We start from the raw sequence: 26,153 nt of genomic DNA, 5'->3' as shown, positions 1-26,153 counted from the left end.
CTACTGGGGGCTTGGTCAGTCTGGACCCTGGTCATTGGTTGTCCAGATTTTGCATTTCTAAATGTTGGCAGGTTTGTTTTATGATTATTAAAAAATAAGTTCAGATTTTCAAATTGTACTTGGCTGTTGGTCCACAGATTGTATTTTGATGGGTCATTGCACAAAAACAAATTATTTTGTTATTTATTGCATTCAAAATTGTAATGTGTCTTAGTAGCAAATCAAATTCAAGATTTCCATGGTACCTATTTACAGCAAATTTATCATAATCTTAAGTTGTATGCATTAGGGTCTCTGTTGTGCTAATTTCTGGCCATATGTTTGTACAATATATTATGTAAATGATGATGTAAGGTTAAACATGTGCCAGCAAGACTAAAACTCCATTGCCAGACAAAGATGTATTTTTGTCTCACCTGCATAGCAGAGTGAGACTACAGGCGCTGCTTTTCCGATGGCGGTGGCTGCGTCAACACCAAATCTTAACCGAAGGTTAAGTTTTTAAATGACAGCATAACTTAGAAAGTATATGGACCTAGAAACTTGGCCATAAGGTTAATCAAGTATTACTGAACATCCTGCCTGAGTTTTGAGTCACATGACCATGGTCAAAGGTCATTTAGGGTCAATGAACTTAGACCATGTTGGGGGCAATCAACATCAGAATCTTAACCTGAGGTTAAGTTTTTGAAATGTCATCATAACTTAGAAAATATATAGATCTAGTTCATGAAACTTGGACATAAGGTTAATCAAGTATTACTGAACATCCTGTCTCAGTTTTGAGTTACATGACCAAGGTGAAAGGTCATTTATATTTAATGAACTTTGGCCAAATTGGGGGTATTTGTTAAGTTACCATCATAACTTTGAAAGTTTATGGAGCTGATTCATGAAACTTGGACGTAAAGAGTAATCAAGTATCACTGAACATCTCATGTGAGTTTCAGGTCACATGACCAAAGTCAAAGGTCATTTCAGGTCATTAAACTTTGGCCATTTTGGAGGCAATTATTAGATTGCTGTCATTAGTTTCAAAGTTCATAGATATAGTGTATAAAAGTGGATATAGGGGTAATCAAGTATAACTGACAAGTCTTAGGTTGCATGATCAAGGTCAAATGTCATTTATTTTCAATGAACATAGTATTGTATCATATGAATGGTGTTTTTTTGAATAATTATTTTATAGTAGTTTTCAAAGTCAGCACTGCTGCTATATTGAATCGTGTGATGCAAGTGAGACTGCCAGAGGCGCTACACTTGTTATAATAACTGCTAACTCTGTCTTTATTGTGTATTCCTTGGCTAATGTAATCATACATTTTTTTTGTAAATATTCACACAAATATCACATTCAAGATATTTGACCAAAGCATCAGTAGAATATGCATTGTCAGTAAGCATTGCTGATTATTGTATTCATTGACGTATATCTTGCATAGCAGTATATTTTATAATTGTACATATGTTATATTGACTTTGATTTTTGTTATCTGCCAATTTGACCCTCTTGCATTGAAAGGGATTCATTCCTGCCTGGTATCACCCAAAACCTTGTTATTCAAATATCAGAGACTTATTTATGAGACTTCCACTTGACTCAAGTTAACTTGACTCTTACATGCTACTGCAGTGACAGGTATTCAGAGGTGTAAGAATATAGGAATTGCATTGAAGATGTAGAGAAAGCCATATTGGGAGTATCAGTTTTTTCATATTTTTCTTTTCATAGATCTTTTGAAATATGAATAATTCTGTTTGTAAGTACTATTTTTAGATGAATACATGTGTGTGGTATATTTTGAGGATATTTTGAATAGTTTTTTTTCTATTTTATTTGATTGTACTTACTTCACTTATGGGAAGAAATAAGAACATTTGATATATTTGTATACCTGGTAGAATTCATTGAGAGTGAGAGACAATGAAATTAAGAAAAAAAGAATAAAGAATTAATTTATTGTCTATTGCTGTAATTGCGTTTGAATTGCTTTCAACCACAGTTAAAATGAATACTAGTATATGAGATGAGACTATATGATAAGTAAAATAAAATATTACATTCTTTCAGATATACTCAATATACTGAGTCAGTAGTGATAAACATGAACCTAAGTCAATGCTTTGAATAAAAAAAAAATGGTAATGAACGAATGCTGTCTCATGCACTTGAGAGTAAATATGCACTTTTCATTTTAAACAATGCAAATAATAAGGAAAAAAATAAACTTTTGTTCAGACAATTTATACATATGTATATTTGTAATTTTGTATTTGCATTATTGTAAATAATTGCATTTCCAAATGTATATAAATTTTCCTCCGTCCATAGCTTATTCTGTCCATTTTCTAGGGTATCCCGTCCATTGTCCACCGAAATGAGTAATGACCTATGTTTCTGTTTGAAAAAAAACATTGTATTTATTACATAAGAATGTATGTGATGTAAAGTTTATCTAAAATACAATTCTAATGTTCTTGATTGGATATAACATGTCATTGAATTGTAAATTTTCTTTACTTAGATAGTTGGCGTATGACCAAGCAATCTGTGAATCTTTTGTGTGTTTGCAACAGTCTTAAAATTATACATTTAAAACAAATGTGTGTTAGTTTGTTAATAATTAATATTCTCTTCAATTTTTGAATGTTTATATTTGATGGAGCAATTTATCAGAAATGCACTTGAATGGGAAAGGAGATGTCTGATTCTTTCATAATATGTGTGCCTACTTTAATCACCTTGTGAGTGTACAAAATTGATAAAAACCTTGAATGAAAGTTATTATTTTAATGACAGCTTGAATATCATAACATGTATATATATATTTTTGTAAATTACATTATGTAAATTAACCATTCTTGTAGTAAATGTGTTCTTGACTTCACAGCCATTTATAATGATATACATGTATATATATATATATTTCAATGCTTATGAAAGAAAGATGCTATGATGTTGTGATGTTGTTTGACATGTAATAAAACACAAGAAATATTCCCCTAACATTTTTTGTGTCATGTTGTATATTTCAGATCACTGTATTTCATGATTTCAGTGTGTCACCAATAGTATTTGGGAAGCATATGAGTACTACAGTTAAGTTATTCCCAGTGGATATGTAACTAATTTTAAGGGAAAGAAACCCTAAGATACATGTTGACATTTCAAATTTGTTAAAACATTGTGCTATTGAAAAGCTGGACTCTTCCATCAGTAGTTTTTTTTTCACTTCAAGCTAACACAGGTTTCCGTCACAAATGCATATATATAGTAATGCAAAATATAGAATGTACAATAATATGTGATGCAAATACAACACATGTGTTTTTTCAATAAAGCTTTCCTGACAATAAACTTTTTGCATTACAAAAAAAGTTTAAAATGTTTGCAGGAGAAAAGGTAAAAGGGCCTATGAAAACATAAGCACTTTACTGCTTGAAAAGAATTGGTAAAGTAGAGAGAAAGTGAGAAGAGGGAAATTAAAGGACAAGTCAACCCCAACAAAAACTTGATTTGAATAAAAAGAGAAAAATTCAAGAAGCACAACACTGAAAATTTCATCAAAATCGGATGTAAAATAAGAAAGTTATGGCATTTTAAAGTTTCACTTGTTTTCAACAAAATAGTTATATGAACGAGTCAATTACATTCAAATGAAAGAGTTGATGACATCACACACTCACTATTTCTTCTGTATTTTATTATATGAAATATGAAATATTTTGATTTTCTCATCATTGTCATGTAAAATGAAGTTTAATTCCTCCCTAAACATGTGGAATTCCATTATTTTAACATTTTGTGCTTTAGGCAAGGAGGTCTTAATTGTCAAATTCGTAAAAATTGAAATATTGTATAATTCAAACAATAAAAAACAAAATAGTGAGTGAGTGACGTCATCGACTCTCTCATTTGGATGTAACTGGCTCGTTCATATAACTATTTTTTTGAAAATAAGCGAAACTTTGAAATGTCATAACTTTCTTATTTTACATCCGATTTTGATGAAATTTTCAGCATTGTTCTTGTCTGATTTTTCTCTATTGATTCAAATCAAAATTTTTCTGAGGTGGACTTGACCTTTAAGGAAAGCAGTGTGGGTGGATAAAGACCTAAATCAGTATGGAATACATGTACAAAACATAGACCTGGGAGCGTTTCATGAAAGGATTTGTTCCGACAAGTCCTGTTTCATCCGACAATTACCATAGTAACAGTACCTCTCAGCCAATCAGAATCAAGGAAAGTTGTCAGATCTGACAATTGGGGAGCGTTTCATCAATATTTTCGTCCGACAAGTTGTCAGATCTGACAACTTTCCTGGATTCTGAGTGGTTGAGAAGCACTGTTACTATAGTAACTGTCGGATAAAACAGGACTTGTCGGATAAAACGTCTGACAAGTCCTTTCATGAAACGCTCCCCCGGTCATACAAAGATGTTGATGAAACGCTCCCTCCCGTCTTACAAAGAATTACGATTCACCAGATCAACCTCAACTATGGAAAGCCAGCAAAGTCAACATATAAAATGCACGTTTGTTCAAAAAGTTTTCTAGATATGAATGTGTATCCATTCATTGATTTCTTGACAATTTTGTATGCTCTCTTTTGTTTACAAAGACTAAATGACTGAATTCATTCCTTCTTCTTCATAATATCTTGATCCCACAACAAAGAAAGACTTACATATTTGAATTACAGAAGTCCAAATATTTCTTATTTCTGCAGCTCAGTAGCTGCCTCTTTATTATTTAGTATCCTTGAACTGTTTGATATTCATGTAAATCACAATCAACATAATACTGTTGTTATATAATGATAATAATAATGATAATGATGATGATAGTACGGTAATAATGATAATAATTATAATACTAACAATAATAATAAAGGATTTGTTTAGCGTGCAGTATCCACCTTGCTGGGTGCTCAAGACCAAAGGTGCTCATAAAGTCCAGGTGTCTTTTTTTTTGTTGATTCGTGTTCTAGATTGTTTTGAGTTTAATTCAGCTTGGTTGCCACCTAAGCAATCTTGAGCATTTTTTTTAAATTAGCATATGCAACATGCTATATCTCTAAGCCAGCAAGACTGAAAACATAAATAATATCATTTTTCTAAGGAGCCTTATATGCTTTGTAGTAATTCTTTGATGCTATCGCAAATGAATTCAATGCCACGCAGATTTTGTTCTTTCAAACGGTTGATGGACATTAATTCTCTGACAGATGAATTCTGGAGTTAACATTGAACAAAAGCATCTATATTAAAATGAAAGCTGTGCGCACCCTACCGGAATCGGTAGACTAGCTATTAGTAGCGGGCTTTATTCTGGCAGTAAAAAATTTTCATACCTGGAATATGCTGGAAAAGCTGTTAAGTACAAGGGTTTTTTTGTTGTTGTTGATTCACGTTCTAAATATGGTTATTGAAGTAAATTCAGGTAAAAACTTTGTACTAAACATCTTTTCCAGCATATTCCAGGTATGAAAAATGTCTACTGCCAGACTATTACCCCGGCTACTAATCTCGCCTACTGATTCCGGTACGGTGCGCACAGCTTTCATTTTAATATCAGATGTTTGTTGTTAACTCCTGCTAGGATTCAACACGTCAGAGAAATTATCAATGGTTTGCAAGAACAAAAACTGCATTGAATTCATTTGTGATAGCCTAATTGTATTAAACTGGAATAGATTACTACAGAGCATAAGATTCAGTCCAAGCGTGCCCAGTATATGCTTGTCGAAAGCCACGAGCTTACAAAATGTCTTAAACTAATCTTTTGTTTACTTACTAGTTAGTCATTGTAAAAGTATATGTATCATTTTTGTTTTGTTTGTATATGTTTGTTTTATCATAATTTAGCTATGTTTTATACAATTTATGAAGATGGTTCTGTTCAAAAATGATCAAGAAGGTAAATTGTCCATGGCTTTTGGTGCTTTTTCTATAAATCTCACCAGCATATACTTTCCCTTAGCCACTGCTGTTTTATTGTGATATATGAACCATATAGCCATTTTAGATTAATTAAATCATGATTATAAAAAAATCATTTAGCTCCTTGACAAAACCTATTTTTTAGTAAAATATTGAAATTTACCAATTCAATTAAACATGTGTGATATTGGAAATTGATCACGAAAGACATAGCCTAAATATTGCAAACATAATACTTTACATCTTTTCTGATGTTTATCCATTGAAAATTACAAAAAGGAAAAAATGAAATTTTGTCATATCATTATGGCGACTTCGATATCCCAAAAGGAGCTATAAATCTCACAAAATATTCATAAAAATTGTAAAACGCTGATATTTTCAGCAAAATTTACCCTGATGGTGTAAGCTGGTGTATCCACAACATGTATTTGTATGTAGCTGATTGGTTTGAATAAACTTATGTCACTTTAAAAATTAATAACAAGTGTACAAAACCTAGACTAATACCCTAACATATTATTTGTATGTAAACATCGATCCTTGGCTTTCGTGGCCTGTCAACCAGGAAAATCCATTCTAACGTTAAAAAATCGTCCTGTCAAAATGGCATTTCTTTCAGGATTGAAACAAGTTAAATATTCTTTCATGGAGAGTATCAAGAATTCTACAAGAAATTTCAATAACCAAAGGCAGAACATCGGTAAAGTTGTAAGTAGGTCTCCTGTAGAAGATCAGCCAATTGTCGCCAAGCGAAGAACTTCTATGCCTGGAGTTTCGGTGGCAACGTGGGTCAATTTCCGTAGTTTTCATTGTACTGGTGCGCGTGCCAGTGGTGAAGAAGGAAGCGACGTCGTGAGACTAAAGTCATGGCCATTTGAACTCGAAACGCCTTTCGGAAAGCTTTTGGTTAAAGATTTTCCATTTCCCACTCGTATTGTGCCAACTAATCCTCATGACTATCCAGCAGGAGACAGAGTATTTGTTCATTTATTAGCTTCTTCTGTTTCCTCTGACGAGTCTGATGCTAGATTGCCATTGGATCCTTCTTCTTTTGCAGAATCCATTTCAAATATTTCTTGCTTGTCAAATGAAGAACAAGGAATTACAATCTCTCATGATGGTTGCTCAGGCATGCTGCCACCCCTGGCTTTAATTATTGAAGTACCAACGTGTTATGGTATATTAATTCCAGTCAATTCTTTTCTTTGCACTTTGCATTTTGTTTCTTAGAAGTTGACAATAAATCATATATACCCAGTTGTTGTGTGTCCGGACAGGTTGTGTGTCTGGACGATCAATTTTAGAAAGTCATTTGGAAAAAAAAAGCAAAGTTTCATCAATTTTTAGTACAAAATGTTAGAAAATATAGAGAACAAAATAAAAGATGATTGCAACTATTGAATTCATATTTTTAGTATAATCCAAAGACAAAAAAGAAGGCTTCAAAAATATAAAGTGTCCAGACACCCGACCCCCCATCCTACATCATGTAACTTATTTCAAAGCAAGAGTTTTGAATTGGACACATACATTTAGCTGGCAGCACCAGGGGAAGGGGGCATCCCCCCCAAAAAAAAAAAAAAAAATTGAAAACTGAAAAAAATAACATATTAAATGCTTTCATAAGCATCCTACTAAATCTGTAAAGTACATCAAAAAAGTAAAAACAGCATTTGCTGTTCAATTTTTTAAAATTTACTCATCCATTCACTGTTCGTTCCCAACGATATAAGTCACAAACCATGGCCCTTGGTATATAGCAAGGGCCATGGAGCATCTCCAAAACTTTCCTTGGGTGCTTGTACTGAGCACCCCAGGTATTCTGGAAGATGTGTAAAAAGGCAACCAAAATGAACTTCATTTTGTTGTGAACCCCCCCTTTTTTCTCTCTTTTTTTTATTTGTTTTTACAGTATCCTTGATTTTTGTCTCACCTGCGAAGCAAAGTGAGACTATAGGCGCCGCTTTTCCGGCGGCGACGGCGGCGGCGGCGTCAACATCAAATCTTAACCTGAGGTTAAGTTTTTGAAATGACGTCATAACTTAGAAAGTATATGGACCTAGTTAATAAAACTTGGCCATAAGGTTAATCAAGTATTACTGAACATCCTATTAGAGTTTCATGTCACATGACCAAGGTCAAAGGTCATTTAGGGTCAATGAACTTAGACCATGTTGGAGGAATCAACATCAAAATCTTAACCTGAGGTTAAGTTTTTGAAATGTCATCATAACTTAGAAAATATATGGACCTAGTTCATGAAACTTGGACATTAGGTTAATCAAGTATCACTGAACATCCTACATGAGTTTCACGTCACATGACCAAGGTCAAAGGTCATTTAGGGTCAATGAACTTTGGCCGAATTGGGGATATCTGTTGAATTCCCATCATAACTTTGAAAGTTTATGGATCTGATTCATGAAACTTGGACATAATAGTAATCAAGCATCACTGAACATTTTGTGCAAGTTTCAGGTCTCATGATTAAGGTCAAAGGTCATTTAGGGTCAATGAACTTTGGCCGAATCGGGGGTATCTGTTGAATTACCATCATAACTTTGAAAGTTTATTGGTCTAGTTCATTAAACTTGGACATTAGAGTAATCAAGTATCACTGAACATCCTGTGCACGTTTCAGTTCACATGACCAAGGTCAAAGGTCAATGAACTTTGGCCGAATTGGGTGTATCTGTTGAATTACCATCATAACTTTGAAAGTTTATGGATCTGATTCATGAAACTTGTACATAAGAGTAATCAAGTATCACTGAACATCCTGTTCGAGTTTCAGGTCACATGATCAAGGTCAAAGGTCATGTAAGGTCAATGAACTTTGGCCATGTTGGGGTTTTTTGTTGAATAACCATCATATCTCTGTAAGTTTATTGGTCTAGTTCATAAAAAGTGGACATAAGAGTAACCATGTATCACTGAACATCTTGTGCGAGTTAGAGTAGTATTCAAAGTCAGCACTGCTGCTATGTTAAACCGCGTGATGCAGGTGAGACGGCCAGAGGCATTCCACTTGTTGTTCAATATACTTGTTTAAGTACATTGACATATTTGCCAGATGAAGACTGCCATAGACCGATTTGTGTCAACTGATTAATGATTGGTGAATCAAATAGGCACATAGGTTAGAAATTAATTTACAATTTTTGGATATATATACTAGAAAATAATTTATCATATTTTTTCACAATTAGTTTTACAAAATGTATTAAATAATGCTCAAACTATTTAAATTCATGTGTGAGATGATTCTTAGTATTTTGATGCATAATACAAATTGATCAATATATGATGAAAGAAAATTCTTTTTCTTCATCACAATCTATACCATAGATGTAGATGTGTCAACTAAAGATGAAGGCCATATTTCTGTTGAAAACCTGGAAAATGAAATGTGTTACATAAATACCAACAAGGGAGACATCACACTAAAGAGTATGAAGGTAATGGAAAATTGAAAATATATCTTAGATTTTTGTCTATTCTTTATGATCACTGTCAAAAAGATTTGTCTTGTGATATGTTTTTTGGGGGGCAAACAAATAGAAATGAAACTTGCGTGAAGAATAGGTATGTCAAAAACAGAATTAATCAGAGTAGTCATCAGAAACGAAACTAAATTTAAATTTCATTTAGGATTAGGTCCTGGAAGGCTATACTTTTCTGAGTATCACATGAAATCTGATTGAGGATTTGATATTTGTTCTTATCTTAAGATAGCATGGCCTGTGAAAAAAATAAAAACGTAAAAACTACCATCTGATTATTTTTTTTTCATGGTCAACTTACTCCCCCTTCTTCACTTTTGGCCAACCCTGTCTCTTTGAAAACCGTTCCGTGGCCTATGGATATGATTATGAAATATCCAGACATGTCTAGTATTTTTAAATGCGCGGGAATAAGACATCACTTGAGGCTCACCCTCCCATTACATTTTACTTATCTAGTAAAAGTATAAATGTAATTTTAATTAAAGTAATGAAAACCATTATCATTCTGTCTAATCTCAATAATGAACTTATAATAGTTTCAGTCATTACTATTGATGAAAATTATTGGTTCAGTTTACAATTCATATCAGTTAAATTCCTATCTTATACTCTCTTATAATCTCTTCTTTATTTAGACCAAATATTTCTTTTATCAGAAAAGAGTTCTTTTTTTCTACTACATTCACCTTTTTACAGTCTGCCCATGTAAATGTCGAGTCAACAAGTGGAAATATCAGCTGCCTAAAAGCGTTGCAGGGAAGTGGAGTGATTAAAACTAGAAATAATGGGGTAAGTTACACTGTTGCTTGTATTTGCTTGTATTGTTATTCAAACCAGAATTTGTATTATAGACTAATTGTGTTAAGATTTAATTTGCTTTAAAGAAAAAGTGAGAGATAATAATTCCAATTCTAAAGATAACTTGTCATGTTTGTCAAACATTGAACAAAAATAAAGAATTTAGGAAAGCATTCGTAGGTGTGTATACTTTACTTTTGTTTGTTGGGTATTTTTAATGAGGAAAAGAAGAAAGATGTTAGAAGTCCACCTTGGGACATACATGTACATACTAGATGTATTTTACAATCCTCACATGGATTCTGATTTTTGTTGTTGGTGTTTTAAGGTCAAGTTCCAAGTCCACAAGTTTTTTCCCTTCTAGAGTCATGAATTTGTTGAAACACTTTCAACACTTTCATGGAAAACGCATGATGGTTCTATATGTTATACTGAATTCCTGTATAAACCAGTTCATCTGAATGCATTTCCAATCATCTTCTGATTTTAGACAGTGAATGCTGATAGGATCCAGGGCCTTGACTTTGAATTCTCCACCGAGTCAGGAGATGTTCACATCAAAGATATTTACACTAGGAAATCTCAGGTGTGCAGTCATACAGGATCAGTTCACATAAGTAATATGCATACTGACTGCAAGATAACCACAGGAGGAGATGTTTTTACTGGTATGTATACATTTTTTTTACTTTGAAAACAGTCTGTAGTTTTTTGACAAATATGCAGCTAGTTGTAAATGAGTATTTTTCAGAGAGTTATTTTTTTATGTACAGTTGTGTATTTTGGAAGCAAAATTTGTACAGAACAGATGATTAATGAAGAACGAAAACGTAATGTCTTGTACTTTCTACTACTCCTCCTACTAGGACTACTACTACTACTACTACTACTACTACTACTACTACTACTACTACTACTACTACTACTACTACTACTACTACTACTGCTATTATTACTACTACTACTACTACTACTACTACTACTACTACTACTACTACTGCTATTACTACTACTACTACTACTACTACTACTACTACTACTACTACTACTACTATTACTACTACTACTACTACTACTACTACTTCTACTACTACTACTACTACTACTTCTCCTACTACTTATACTGCTACCACTACTGCTACTACTATTACTTTTTCTATTACTGCTACTACTACTACTACTACTACTACTACTACTAGTGCTACTGCTACTACTACTTCTACTACTACTACTACTGCTGCTGCTACTACTTTTGCCTATACTATTATTACTTATATTACTGCTATCACTACTACTACTGTTACTACTACGATTACTACTGTTACTACTGCTACTATTACTACTATTATTACTGCTGCTACTATTACTACTACTACTATACTACCATTATTGCTACTGCTATTTTTCTTCTATCACTGCTACTATTAGTACTGCTACTACTACTACTACTACTGCTGCTTCTGCTGCTGTTACTACTACTGCTACTACTACTACTACTACTTCTACCACTACTACTACTACATGTACTACTACTACTACTACTACTACTACTACTACTACTACTACTACCACTATTACTGCTGCTGCTACTATTATTTCTATTACTGCTACTATTACTACTGCTACTTCTACTACTGCTACTACTACTACTACACTACTACTTATATCGTTATGACTACTCCTACTGTTGTTTCCAATCTGTCAGGTTGTGTACAAGGTTCCATGTCAGTTAGTCTTCCAGGCCAAGCTACATTTAAAGGCTATCTATCCTGCCATGATGATATCAATATTGAGACTGATAAAGGTAAATTCTTTTATTACTAAAATCATGTCATTTTTACAGTGTTGTTAATCTCTACATCCTTTAAATGTACAGTTGAATTTGAGACCCTTCATATAAACCATACATATGAATCATTTTGATTTACATTTTCTTGTGCTTGGCTAACCAGGAATTTCTATCAAAAAGATAGAAAGTACTACTTGTATCAAGTTAATTTAAAACCATTACAGTCCGTCCTCTCTGATCCGGCCTCCCCTTATCCGGATCTCTCCATTATCCGGAGGCACACTTGCCAAGATTTTTTTTTCAATTCAGTCTAGTACGTGAGTAAATGAGATTGCAATCTAAACTCAATCCTATACGCAAACTCCCTTTGATTACATATATTTTCCAATATAGTCTACCTAAAACAACATTATTTTTCATGAAAATATCTCACCCAAATCACCAAAAAAAACGTAGGCATGATAATTTTCCAGGAAATGGGGCGCAGTGCAAACATATCATCACATTCTCTTTTTGTTTTCCGGGAAAAAGCAACACATGTCTCGCTAGCTAACGCTAGTCCGCAATACGGACAGCGCCATCTATCATGTTTAAGCCTACAGTCAGTATAACTGGGCGTTGTGGCGTGCACCTGTAATCCAAGCTGTGGGGAAGTTACAAATTGATGCAGAGGTTCGAGCCCTGGTTACGTCTTTCGGATGGTGACGTTAAAGGTCGGTCCCAGACGTAAATAATCATATCTGATTGATACACGTCTGACAAAACTCAAATACACACACACACACATAACAATGGCTGACATTGCAAAGCGGCGATGGCCGCCTCGATGATCTAATTGTAAAACTTAGTTTCATCGAGTCATTCATTCTCTTTCTTTTGAGGTATGCTCGATTTATATCTCAATTATTTGAGCAGGTAAATTATCCAACAGTTTTTGCCACCAATCAATTTTATTTCTGTAAAAATACCGCCTATAATTTGCACTGACACTGCAGTGAATACTGTCTGTGTATGCCCACTAAATAGATTACGTGCAGCTACTACCGCGGAGCTGGGGAGGCAGCTGCGTGTATTTAATATTGGGTCTCCCAGATCCGGATAAATCCCTTATCCGGATAGGTGCTGGTCCCAACGTGTCCGGATAAGAGAGGTCGGACTGTATTCAGTTTAAAAGATATGAACCTAATAGAGTTCTCATGAATTATGTTATTATGAGATGTTACTGGTCTGCAGTTTATATTGCTAATTTTTGGCTTGTATGCATTCATAATACAAGTATATTGGGATGTTGCTGGTCTGCAGTTTATATGACTATTTTTGGCTTGGTATGCATTCATAATACAAGTATATTGCATAGTTAAGATATATCATATCAACATATAACCTCAAGTAATAATCTTTTTATATACCTCCATTTGATAATTTCCTGTATGGACTGTAGGAGACATAGAGATAAAGTTACCCGAGGAGTGTGTATCACACATTGATCTAAGTGGACATCAGGTTGATATAGATAGTGCTCTAGTATTTCTTACTACCCAACCATCTGATCATCAGCAGGTGATAGGTAAGAATTCTACTGACAGATCTCATACCATTTGTTGTCAGCTTTAGCTAAAGGCCGTATTATGGTATCACGCTCGGTGTCCGTCTGTCTGTCCACCCGTCCATTGACTTTTCCTTGTAAGCGCGATAACTTCAGTTTATCTTAACCTACATGAAGGCTCATATGATTTGTATGATACTCGCATGGATCCCAGGAAGCCTATTGATTTTGAGGTCAAAAGGTCAAGATCACAGTGACATGTTTTCATCTTACCCTTGTAAAGTCCTTGTTTTCTACGAAGGTTAAAAGCTTGTGTCAATGAAAATATTTTACTCACTTCATATAATGCTATGGTTTTGCCAATTCTAGATTATTGTTGTATTGTCTGGAGAATAAATTTAAAGAAGTTACCGAAATGTTGAATAAGTTACAGAAAAGAGCCGCAAGAATAATTTAAAATGCCCATTTCTTGACCCCTTCTGAAAATTTATTTGGTTTCTTAGACTGGAAAAGATTTGAAGATCAAGTTCGCATTTTTGGATTTATTTTAATGTTCAAATGTATGAAATATATTGCTCCCACATGTTTGTCCAAGTTATTTACTTTTAAGAAAGAAATCAATTCATACTGCACAAGAAATTCCTCTCAAATACTGTTACTGTGACTAATTACATCATGATTAGAGTAGAATGTTGCATAATTCAGGAGCTGCATTCTCTATCATCAGGGGTATGTTCTGATGTTTCAGATGGATATTTCATTAATGTCTTGAAGTCATTAATAAGGAGACTGTTTGAACTACAAAGTCATTTGTATATGAGGAGATGAAAATTTGCCAACTGACTGAAAAAAACAAATAAAGAGAGAAACCAATCGTATTCTTAGAGAGGTTAGCATAAAATATATCAGGAGTTTGTGCTTGAAACTTTGAACAAACTTTTTGAAATTTTCCACCCATAGTACTTTATTATTAGTATCATTTGTAGTAACATCCTGTCTGAGCATTAACAAATTATACAGAGCTTTGCTTTACCATGTCTGGACAAGCAAAGTAGTGACTGAATCGAAAATACAAATATATTCAATATGATATAGGAAGATTTTGTAAAATACTGATTATTTCATTTTCAAGTGTTGTTTATTAAGATCAGACACTAATATTCATCAAAACTTGTTACAATATACAGTAACCCGGGTGGACAAAGTATCATATTAGCTGAATGCTGTATCACTGTCCTAGATATGATTAACTTAGAGGGCATATAAGATAGTTGGAGAGAATTGTTCAGTTGCATTTTACAAATCAGTCCAGTGTTTTTAATGAAATCAACCAGTGAATAACTGAATGTACTCTGATAAACCAGAATTGGATTTTCAACCATGAGATTGATGTACAAAGAGGTAAACAAGTTGTAAAGGATAAAAAACAAATTATTCTTTGACCGTGTTAAATTAATTACTGTAGAGTCAAAGTAAGATAAGTTGTTTTTCATCAGAATTGCAATGGAATATTTCTTTTTCTCTTGTTAATACAGGTGAGCTAAATGGTGGTGGTGTTGATGCAAAGATCATTGCCAAGTCTAAAGAAGGTAGTATTACTGTGAAGACTCAATCTTGGTTTGATTCTTTGGAATTAGGAACCTGAAAGCAACAGTTAATAATCTGTGTTTCTTCTAGAGTGTGTGATAGAGATATCTATATCAGGTCTAAAGAGAGCTGTATAACTTTGAAGATATTTAGATATAACTCTGGCATGTCATGATTATGGTTGAATGTTTTATACCTTGAAATGAGTTTAGGCCATTTACTAAGGAGGCGTTGGTCTAGTGTCAAAGACTACAGGATCTAAAGAGCTTGGTAATTAATGATGTGCTTATATTATAATGAAGGTGGCAAAGTCAAATAGACAAAAGAAACTATTACTTACGTATTTTACTTGGATGTAGAGACTTAAAGCTTGAAGCTTATTAGCCTCTCGTCACATTGGGTTGTCTCTGGTATGATAAATATTTCAATGGATAGAGTTTCCAGTGCTTCTGAATTGCAGATATAAATGCATTTATACTAGTAGCAGAAACTGCTTCCTCTGGCAAAGCATTCCAGTTATTAATGCTTCTAGCTGTAAAAGCATATTGCTGTGTCTGTAATCTACATCTGCATTTCCTAAATTTCATACTGTGGCTTTCATGGTCTTTAAATTGTCATTGAGATGGAAAAGGCCACTCAGATCTATCCGATGAATACCTCTTGTGATTTTGAAGATTTGGATTAATTACTTGATGCAAGTCCCTCAAAATTGCATTTCTTCTTTTTGTCTCCCCTGTACTAAGTTTGGCAGAGACCTAGTGATCACTTTTTGTCTCACCAAGGGGCCATTTCATAAAGCTGTTTGTACGATAAGAGCGACTTTAAGAATGACTGGTGAACCTTTCTTACACACTTAACCATCGCTAATGTATGTACCATATTTACCACATGGAAGGATCACCAGTCGTTCTTAAAGTCGCTCTTAACTTACAAACAGCTTTATGAAACACCAACCTGCATAGCAGAGTGAGACTAAAGGCGCCGCTTTTCAGACAAGACTCACGGTTCATGAACCATCTTGTTTCATATTTGTATACCACCAAAGATTGACCTAAGCTATATTTTGTAAATTGTGTATATTTATTATGACTTGAAAAGATCCAATTTAGTTGGAAATATTGAAGTTTTGTTTTAGAATAATGGAAATATAATTACGTTGTCTCACCTGCATAGCAGAGCGAGAATATAGGCACCAGCTTTCAGACGACGGAAAGCAGCGACGGCAGCATCAAAATTGAAATCTTAAATGTCATAACGTTCAAAGTTTATGGACCCAGCTCAATAAAACTGGGACATAAGGGTAATGGTGTATCACTGAAAATCCTGCATGAGTTTCAGGCCACATGTCCCAAATTCAAAAGTCACTTATTATCATATGAATGGTGTTTTTTGTGAATATTTATTCAATAGTTGTTTTCAAAGTCAGCACTGCTGCTACATTGAATCACATAATGCAGGCGAGACTGCCAGAGGTGTTCCACTTGTATTTTTATAATTTTGTCATCACTTTGTAAGGCAAATTGATATTAGTGCCTTATGAATTCCTGTCTTATATTTGTTAAAAATATTTGTTTGCAATTTCTACTCTTTGTGCTATAATGTAAATTGATTATTTACAAAATTTATAATTGATGATAATAATTATTTGCCTACTTATGCATGTTATAAATCAAATCTCTAATGGTCATTGGGTACATCTTGCTCTCATAAAGGCCTGGTCACACCGCCCGAGCGTTGTTGGAGCGGTCGCGGAGCAGTAGGGAGAGAGGGTCGAAATTTGCTCACAAAATTGGGGGAAAAATCGAGAACAAAAATCGAAGAAAAAAAACAATCGAAAATGGTGAACGGTAGCGAGCGGTGATGATTTTTTTTTCTCTCGCTCCACGACCGCTCCAACAATGCTCGGGCTTTGTGACCATGCCTATAGAGAAGAAATAACATTGTCACTTCTTGAAATTGCAGTTTGTCTAAATTGACTATTAATTTCCATATACATAATACATCAGCATAACTGCTAGTGGGTGTATTTCTATTTGATATGACTCTGTTTTTGATGGGTTTTCTACAAATATTTGCATTCCCAGTGGTGCTAGAATTTCCAGATCATACAAAGGTTTTGATAATGGTTCCACCATTTAAACATTTAATTGCTTAGAAAGTTCAAGCACCACTGCATTTCCAAACCATTATGTATTAATAAGTGTGTTGAGTCATGATTGAAACGATGGTGTAATGTAGAGAAATATTTTCATTTCAGAACCAGATGCAAGATATTCCATGCATCAAGTTTCCTGTTGATAATGGTGGCTTTCTGAAAATATAGCTTCTACCAACGAACATAGAAAGTATCAATACATCAAAGCTAAGTGTTGTATCTCAGAGTGTGGGGCATAATAGAAGTTATGTATGTAGTACTAGTGATGTTTACAAACCACCCTACATCTTCATATCATGCATATTATATGAATTCAAAAGTAATAGGAGCTCTAGGTTTGTATCTGTAATGAGAAATGTGTTTTGCATCATTGATGACATGGTATTCAATGATCATGTGATATCAGTTCAAATATCATACAGTCTTGCAAGAACCTTTTTCTTTTTGCATGATCAAAATCAGTTTTGAAAACAAGTTACAGTATGTTATATTCAAGAACATGCTAGTTGTATCATCACTTCATAATTTCTTTTTTTTTTGTAATTCATGTTTTATTCATCGTTTTCATCTATAGTAAGCATAACAAAACATCCATGATATAACAGATCACATTATAAGATTATTATGATGTTGGCATATGAAATGTCTTACAAAATAGAATAACATAAGAAGACACCCGTTTGTTTACAACAAAACAGAAAAACAATCAGGCGTTTGGCCATAAAAAAAAAACAAAAACAGAACTGCCTTCTGCTTTTATCGCCTCTTTATTATATTCAAATGGTGACCCACTTGCCGACATGCTTTTCTAATTTGCATTTCCTTTGTGCTATAGTATGTTCAACAGTTTCAAATGATAAAAGAAAGTTACAAAAGTGGGTTTTGTTTCATAGCACCCTCATCTGGAAATATGTTGTTTACCTGACAAGAGCAAAAAGAAATCTTCATATACATTTCTAGGTATTTGGGGCTTGCAGAGAGAACATTTCTTTCTGTGAGGAAATGAGGAAGATCTAGTGAAGCAAAGGGTATACCAACATCATTCCAATAGCACTCTTCACAATGATTGTATCACAGCACTTTACAAAATGAGCGAAATCAAAATTGTGAAAGAGAAAAAAAAAAGAATTGATTAACAACATGGCAAGAGAAAAAAAATGCACAAGAGTTGCAGTCGAAATTTTACAAAATGTACAAAGTTTATCCGTTACTTTGTGAGTATTGAATAACCAAACCTTGGTGGGAATCAAATTATTAAAAATTGTTTGGCATGAAACCTGTAAAGGGCTACGGTCTTGTTGATCTGCCTCTGCACATTGGCTGCTGGGCCTACAATCAATTGGTCAAATTGTCGTCGTATTTCATTTTATGTCTACATGTATTTCGAACAGTAAAATGTGGATTTTCATCATTAACAATCTTGAATTGTAGAGCTTGATGTCTCGTATCTACTTGTCTATAGTAATACATAGAGGTAGTTTTAAAAGTTCTCTCACTTCTTCTTGTTGAAAACCAAAGGTGTAATTTAATTGTGTATAAATATATATTTGAAATTGATGGATTGTTTTCCTTCATTAAAAATGAGTAAAATATATAAATTGGTACACATATTGCTTCTCTTGTGATGCCATCAATAGTTAAAGTTGGGATCAATGAAATGTTATCTACAATGGGATAAAGGTTTTTAGATAGAAAGAATGATTTCCATTTGATGGCATGAATTTGTAACAATCAAAAAGCAAAAAATTATTTAACAAAAGATAAACCCTTAATTTTTGCATCTTTCCATCTTAATGGTCTGCCATACTCGTCCAACATATACGACACTTTAACAAACTCTTTTATCTTTGGTTTATAAAATGATTTTCCATCTTGTAATATACATCTATTATCCCATATTATTTGGTCACATATTTTTATGTTTTTCTGAAAAACTACTCCAACTAATCATGATATCTGTATACCATTCAGGATTTGTCAGGTTTAGAATATTAAGATCATAATTACAATAGAATATGAAGTCACCACTGACATTTTGAAGCAGTGTGAACAGGATGATTTTCCAACCCTTTGAAATTGAATTCATTGTGAAAATTCTTTGTATCCACTTAACTTTTGGCACTTGTAGAAGAGATTTGACACGTTTTCAGCCCTCCATCTTCATACTGCTTAACAAGTACCTCCAATTTGATCCTGTCAGGAACGTTTCAAATAAACCCATTAACTTATTAACTTCAAGTTCATAATTGAAGTTCTTCCAATCCCTCCACCTCTCTCTATCTCTCTCTCTTACCTTTTTGTCTCTGTGTTCCTGTCTATCTCTACCCCCTCTCTACCTTTCTATTCCCCCTCTCCGTCTCTCCCTCTCACTCTCTTCTATCTGAACTCTATGCAATAAGATATAGTCAAGGAGACGTAAAGTTACATTATTGACTTTATTAATACCAACAAAGTACAGAACTGGAAGCACAATGTGAGAGTAATGTAAATGTCAGACTTGTACTTTAAAAGAGCCAAGTATTTGTTCAGTATATGATTTTTTTTATCAGTTCTCCAATGAACAGCAAATGCACTTCAGAATAAAAGGTAAAATATATGGCAACCAAAGTTCAGGAAATATTTAGCATATGCCTTTCTATTAAATGCTATTTTTAATGAAATCTCTGGAGAAAGCTTCATACTTTAAAGATATAATTGATTACAAATATCTACTCCATATCTGTCAAATGATGTATGTACATGTAATTGTTTGGGCTTTCAATATGGTCTTTAACAACTTCAAGTCAATTCAATTTCATTTTTTTTCCATGACTACAGTAAATTGCATAATGAATAATTATGGTTTCTACTTGCAGCCTCCATATGAATTATGCATAATCATGATAGTTGGAGAAAATTCTGTTGAATGGTTGGTAATTTGCTATCATGGTTGTAGAAAATAAGTGTAAAAAGATTGTTTATTATAATTTTTACCATTGTCTTATAGGTTTTATGAAGAAGTAAATTATTTTCAGTCTTTTTCATGATCTAAAATTTAAAAGAAAATATTTTGTTTTCTTGTTTTATGTCACTTGTCAGCCATTATGTCATATGTACGATTCGTTAAGTTTTTGTCTCACCTGCATAGCGCCGCTTTTCCGACGGCGGCGGCGTCAACATCAAATCTTAACCTGAGGTTAAGTTTTTGAAATGACATCATAACTTAGAAAGTATATGGACCTAGTTCATGAAACTTGGACATAAGGTTAATCAAGTATCACTGAACATCCTGCATGAGTTTCATGTCACATGACCAAGGTCAAAGGTCATTTAGGGTCAATGAGCATTGGCCGATTTGGTGGTATCTGTTGAATTACAATCAAAACTTTAAAAGTTTTTGGATCTGATTCATGGAACTTGGACATAATAGTAATCAAGTATCACTGAACATCCTGTGCAAGTTTCAGGTCACATGATCAAGGTCAAAGGTCATTTAGGGTCAATGAACTTTGGCCAAATTGGGGGTATTTGTTGAATTACCATCATTACTTTGAAAGTACATTGGTCTAGTTCATAAAACTTGGACATAAGAGTAATCAAGTATCACTGAATATCCTGTGCGCATTTAAGGTCACATGACCAAGGTCGAAGGTCAATGAACTTGGGTCATAATGGGGTATCTGTTGAATTACCATCATAACTTTGCAAGTTTATTGATCTGACTTTTGAAACTTTGACATAAGAGTAATCAAGTATCACTGAATATCATGTGCAAGTTTCAGGTCACATGATCAAGGTCAAAGGTCGTGTGAGGTCAATGAATTTTGGCCACATTGGGGGTATTTGTTGAATTACCATCCTATCTCTGTAAGTGTATAGGTCTAGTTCATAAAACGTGGAAATAAGAGTAACCAAGTATCACTGAACATCTTGTGCGAGTTATAGTAGTTTTCAAAGTCAGCAATGCTGCTATGTTGAATCGCGTGATGCAGGTGAGATGGCCAGAGACATTCCACTTGTTGTTTTAGAGAGATAGACAAATGGTTTATTGATAAATATAAAATCAAGACATCATCTCGGCTAAGGCCGAATTGCGATGTATTTAAAAGATAATAATGACACAGGTAATTACGAAATAAATAATATGAATAAAGTGCTAATTGTGTTGTGGAATTCTAGAAAGAAATCTTCATATTATCCGGGTAATCCACTTTAAGATTAATCAAATCTTACTCCGAATGTTTCCTTAGGTCCAATGTTTGTGTTACCTTCTGGTAAAATATGCTACAGTGGAGAATGTAAAAGTGAAATTCTCAGCAAAAACTGCAGAGACAAAAGATTAAAAGTGGCGTCAGCTAAACAGCAGCAACAAACATTGCAGGATAAGAAATAAGGGTTTTGACTAGAAACAGAACTATCTGGAGTAGCGAAATGTTGGTAATCAATATGGAATATTTGTCCTTCTTAAAGTGTTCGAATAACTTATTATTATGCTATTTTCACCTGAACAGAATTTGTGATCTACAGTGCGTATCAAAAAAAAGTTTACACTTCGAAAAAATCCTGTAAAATTATACATTTGTAATATCCTGAAGATTTTTCCACATTTTAACGTTGGTACAAATCCATTCAAGCAAATGACGATATAACTATCGAAAAATATTTCCGCTTGAGTGAGCACCACTTACTTTTGAAAAGTTAGTGAAAAATGATTTGCGCAGAACGTTGAAATAGCTATGCGAATAAAAGTAAACCTTTATCATGAAGAACACGTCACTTAGCAAGTAAAATTGATTTGAAGATACTTTTGACCTTTTTCAACTTGTTTCCTTGCCCAATACACTTCGAAGAGTGCATTGCGCCCGCCCTACTCCCCCACACACCAAGGCCATCAAGATGATATTTGATTTACACTGAGCTGTGATTTACCTAAAATGAATTAGGCTTGATTTTCATTCTGTTAATCATGTTGAGCTTGGGAAAAGTGTGGAGAAACAAGTATTAAATGAAATAATAAATGTCAACCCACTTTAAATAATAAAAACTTAGTGAAAAAGTGCAGGAGATGTCTGATGTAAACTTTTGTTCAGATTCAGTTATGTCCTCAGATCCAGCTGGCACAAAAAGGGTAAAAGTTGTCCTTAATAAGTGTTGAAATTTCAATTTGGGTGGCAAATTTGTTTAAAAATGCTTGAATGTATCTGTTTTATCTTAATTGACTAAAAGTGCAAGGGAAATGCAGGAAAAATGTATTGCAGGGTAAGTTTGATTTCGCCCTTTCCCCTTGACACTGCGTAAAAACGAGCATTTCTGCGCAAACAGATTTCTGCGAGCTTTACAAAAATGGACAGTGCTCACTCAAGTGTAACATTCTGTCAAAAGTTTTACTTTCATTGGATAGATGAGACCCAAACCCAAGATTATATTTGGAAAAATTACCCACATGTTGTTTATTTTTTAATTCCCAGAGCTTTTTCAAAGTGTAAACTTTTTTTTGATACGCACTGTATACAGACACGAGATTTGTTACAGGTTTAACATTTAAGTATTTGTGATAGTAAATATTAGTAGGATATAATTTTTTATTTGATAGGATTTATTCTAAACTATATATGCATATTGTTATAACTTGGTGACCATTTTAAAAAGGTGAAGTATTACTTTAAAGCAAGTATACAAACATGACTGAAAGTTGCCGTAAACAAACTGCCGATACAATATTAGCATGGAAGGAGTGTCAAGAGAACTGCATACAATGTCATATCACGAGTTATTACTTTCTCAAGATGCTTTTTTTTATTGATAGAAAAATGGAATGGGGTGAAAAGGCTACTGAGAGATGTTTCTTTTAAATGAATGAAAGACGAAGCGTGAGAGAGGGTGAACACAGAGATGGGGAAACTAAGGAAGGGAAGAGAGAGGGAAAGAGAAGGCAGTCGAGAGAGGGAGACGGGGAGAGAGTGAAAACTAATGAAAGAAAATATGAGAGAAAATAAACCCTTATGTCGGAGGAATGACGAGAGAGTTATGTAAATAGAGTTACAACTAAACTATAGTATTTATGTCGGTATAAATTAACGTGTAATGCCAACTTGACTGTCATTTCAAAGTTCAATATACCGTGAATTTGCTCTAATAAGGCAAGATGACGAGGAACTACTCCGTTTTATTTCTTCAGAATTCTCTAATAGAATGGTAACTGTTCGGATAACTTGGGAATGTAAGTTGGCTTATTGCTTTCAGTTGTTGGTGGTAAGTAAAAGAAAATCTTGCGTTTGAAGGTTTGCATGGTGGTATGTGCAATTACGGAAGAGGCAGGGGCGGAAATCTCTTCCAAAAGGTAGGGGGGACAAGGGGCTGGAAAATTTGATAAGCAAAAAAAAAAGGGTTAACAAAAGAAAGGTCATCTCGTCCCAAAGTACAAGTTTTATTTCGATTTTGAATTATGTATTTCTTACCATCATATAAGACCAGAAATAGTAGGGGACATTTGATATCGTGCCCCCCCCCCCTGGGATTTCCGCCCATGGGAAGAGGTACACCATGTGTAAAGTCCTGGAGGGACTGAGATAAATAAAGTGGATAGAAATGGAGGTGAATTTTGAAAGGCGTAAAAGTGGAAGTTTGAAAGAGTATTTTTTCCGAAATGAGTGTAGTCATTTACAGGACTAAACCAAAAGGAGTGGAAAGCTGAGTAGAAGGCATGAGTATGACTGTGTTAGAAGGCTGGCTTCAGTCGGTGAATAGAGTAGGAGAGAAGACTTACGGTTGAAACTCTTGATTAAAGGACAAGTCCACCCCAACAAAAGATTTCAATAAAAGGAGAAGGAAAAAACCACCATAACACTGAAAATGTCATTAAAATCGGATGTAAAATAAGAAAGTTATGACATTTCTAAGTTTATATAAAAACATTTTAAAAAACAGTATGATGTACATCCTGGTTGGTATGCAAATGAAGGGACTGATGACATCACTATTTTTTTGTATTTCATTATATGAAATATTCTAATTTTCTCCCCATTGTCCTATGAAAAAATAGTTTTATTTCTCCCTGAACATGTGGAATTACCATTGTTTAACCTTTTTAATGGTTTAGTCAAGTTGGTCCTTATTGTCAAGTCTGCGAAAAATGAAATATTGTATAATTCAAACAATAAAAAAACAAAAGAAATAGACAGTGAGGAACATCATCGATTCTCTCATTTACATGTGAATAAATTGTCCCTATAACTAGTTTTTGAAAAAATAAGCGAAACTTAAAATGCCATAACTTTTTCATTTTACATCTGATTTGATGAAATATTTAGCATTATGCTTGTCTGACTTTTCTCTGTTGATTTAATTCAACATTTTTCTGGGGTGGACTTGACCTTTAAGTAATACTTTGAACCGGGACTTTGAATAGTGTGATTCATATTTCATCATTTATGCTAACGATCTCTCTCTCTTTGAATTATTTGCTATATTTTTTAACCAACTTGCCTTTATAGTTCTGATAGTCTTCTGATGATAGAAATCAACGATTTCATTTTGAAATTTAAGATGTACTCTGTGTGTGCTTTCCAAATTGTTAAGCCATTGCCTTGTAAATAAGCCTGTACAAAGTACAGGAGAAAATCAATTATGTAAAATCCAACTACCAAAATAAATTGCTCTCTGTGTCCAAAATTAGAAATGAATAGATCGACGGAGAATAAGGTGATATATCTATTATAAGTCTAATTGTGTTCCCGAGTAAACATACATGTACTAACGAATGTCGTGGAATGAATACCAATCAGATACATTTTCTTCTTTAGTATTTTCATTTATCATTGTGTACATGACATTCTAATCATGTTACTGAAGAAATTTCATGTTAACACCTGTCAAATAGGGATGACAAAGCGAATATGAGATAAGCGTATACAAACATGGGAAGATAAACTAAACCTGTAAACATGATAAAATTATAGATACAAAGGCATACACAGAGTAGTTACAGTTATTATTATAATATATGTCCAAATAATGTGAAAAAATAGAAAGCACTGTGGCTTTGGAACACTGAAAAATTTGTAAACTTCTTGCTCTAGCTCCTTTTCTTCATGGACTTGTTCTTTATTTACTTTTTCTTCTTTTTTCTTTTTCTTCTTCTTCTTCTTCTTCTCCTTCTTCATCTTCTTCTTCTTCATCATCTTCTTCTTAATCTCCTTCTACTCCCTCTTCTTCTTCCCCTCCTCCATCTCTTAATACCTCTATTGCAAGAATTCTCACTAACAATTCCCGGGTCTACTTGTGAGCGAGCGGGACGAGTCGGCCCACTACGTGATTTTCCCCTTTGCTGTGATTGGATATAAGTTTTGTTGATGATGTAATGTCAACCAACCCGAAGGTAGCAACCATATAGGTGGATAAATTAATTGGTCCATGTCTATGGTAGCAACATATCTTGGCGAGAGGTTATGTGCTCGTAATCCCAGAAAATCACGGCGAAATTTTTCAAAATCGATTTCGAGGCCATTTAAGAAAAAAAAAAAATTTGATCATATAACTTTTCATAGATTATTATGAATAGTAGTTGTAACAACATAAATAATTATGTTTTATGCATTTGAATTATCCATCATTCGTTTCCTATTTGACTGTGTTTCCAATGGGCAAACTCGCACCGCCTAATGGGCGAACTTGCCTCGGGGTGGGGCAAGTTCGCAATGAGGCGGGAAATTTCTGCCAAAACCGTGTGCGTGACTTCGGTGATAGTACTTAGGTCTTTATTTATGGCAAAGTATGACATGACAGCTCTAGAAGAGCGGGGAGTGGAGCGAACTCGTCCCGCTCTCCCGTAATATATAATTT

The 26,153-nt window shown here is 33.9% G+C and overlaps 1 protein-coding gene across 1 annotated transcript; it reads left to right on the top strand.

Moving 5' to 3' along the window:
- Window positions 1–6,473: 6,473 nt before the first annotated feature.
- Window positions 6,474–16,962, top strand: LOC121410140 (protein FAM185A-like). Its single transcript, XM_041602027.1, has 7 exons — window positions 6,474–7,129; window positions 9,301–9,410; window positions 10,155–10,247; window positions 10,747–10,924; window positions 11,962–12,060; window positions 13,487–13,612; window positions 15,127–16,962. The coding sequence occupies exons 1-7, from the start codon at window positions 6,556–6,558 to the stop codon at window positions 15,234–15,236; spliced, it is 1,290 nt and encodes a 429-aa protein (XP_041457961.1). The 5' UTR covers window positions 6,474–6,555; the 3' UTR covers window positions 15,237–16,962.
- The last annotated feature ends 9,191 nt before the right edge of the window (window positions 16,963–26,153 follow it).

Source organism: Lytechinus variegatus, chromosome 3 (assembly GCF_018143015.1).
Source record: "Lytechinus variegatus isolate NC3 chromosome 3, Lvar_3.0, whole genome shotgun sequence".
NCBI classification, from domain to species: domain Eukaryota; kingdom Metazoa; phylum Echinodermata; class Echinoidea; order Temnopleuroida; family Toxopneustidae; genus Lytechinus; species Lytechinus variegatus.
Note: the sequence above shows the minus strand (reverse complement) of the source record. Positions and strands in the feature narration are given on the sequence as shown.

Bases quoted from the DNA above. Each gene is read 5' to 3' on its own strand.
- LOC121410140 (XM_041602027.1), top strand. From the start codon at position 6,556: ATGGCATTTCTTTCAGGATTGAAACAAGTTAAATATTCTTTCATGGAG. The intron at 7,130-9,300 runs GTATATTAATTC...TCTATACCATAG, and splicing joins TGAAGTACCAACGTGTTATG to ATGTAGATGTGTCAACTAAA. The intron at 10,925-11,961 runs GTATGTATACAT...CCAATCTGTCAG, and splicing joins AGGAGGAGATGTTTTTACTG to GTTGTGTACAAGGTTCCATG.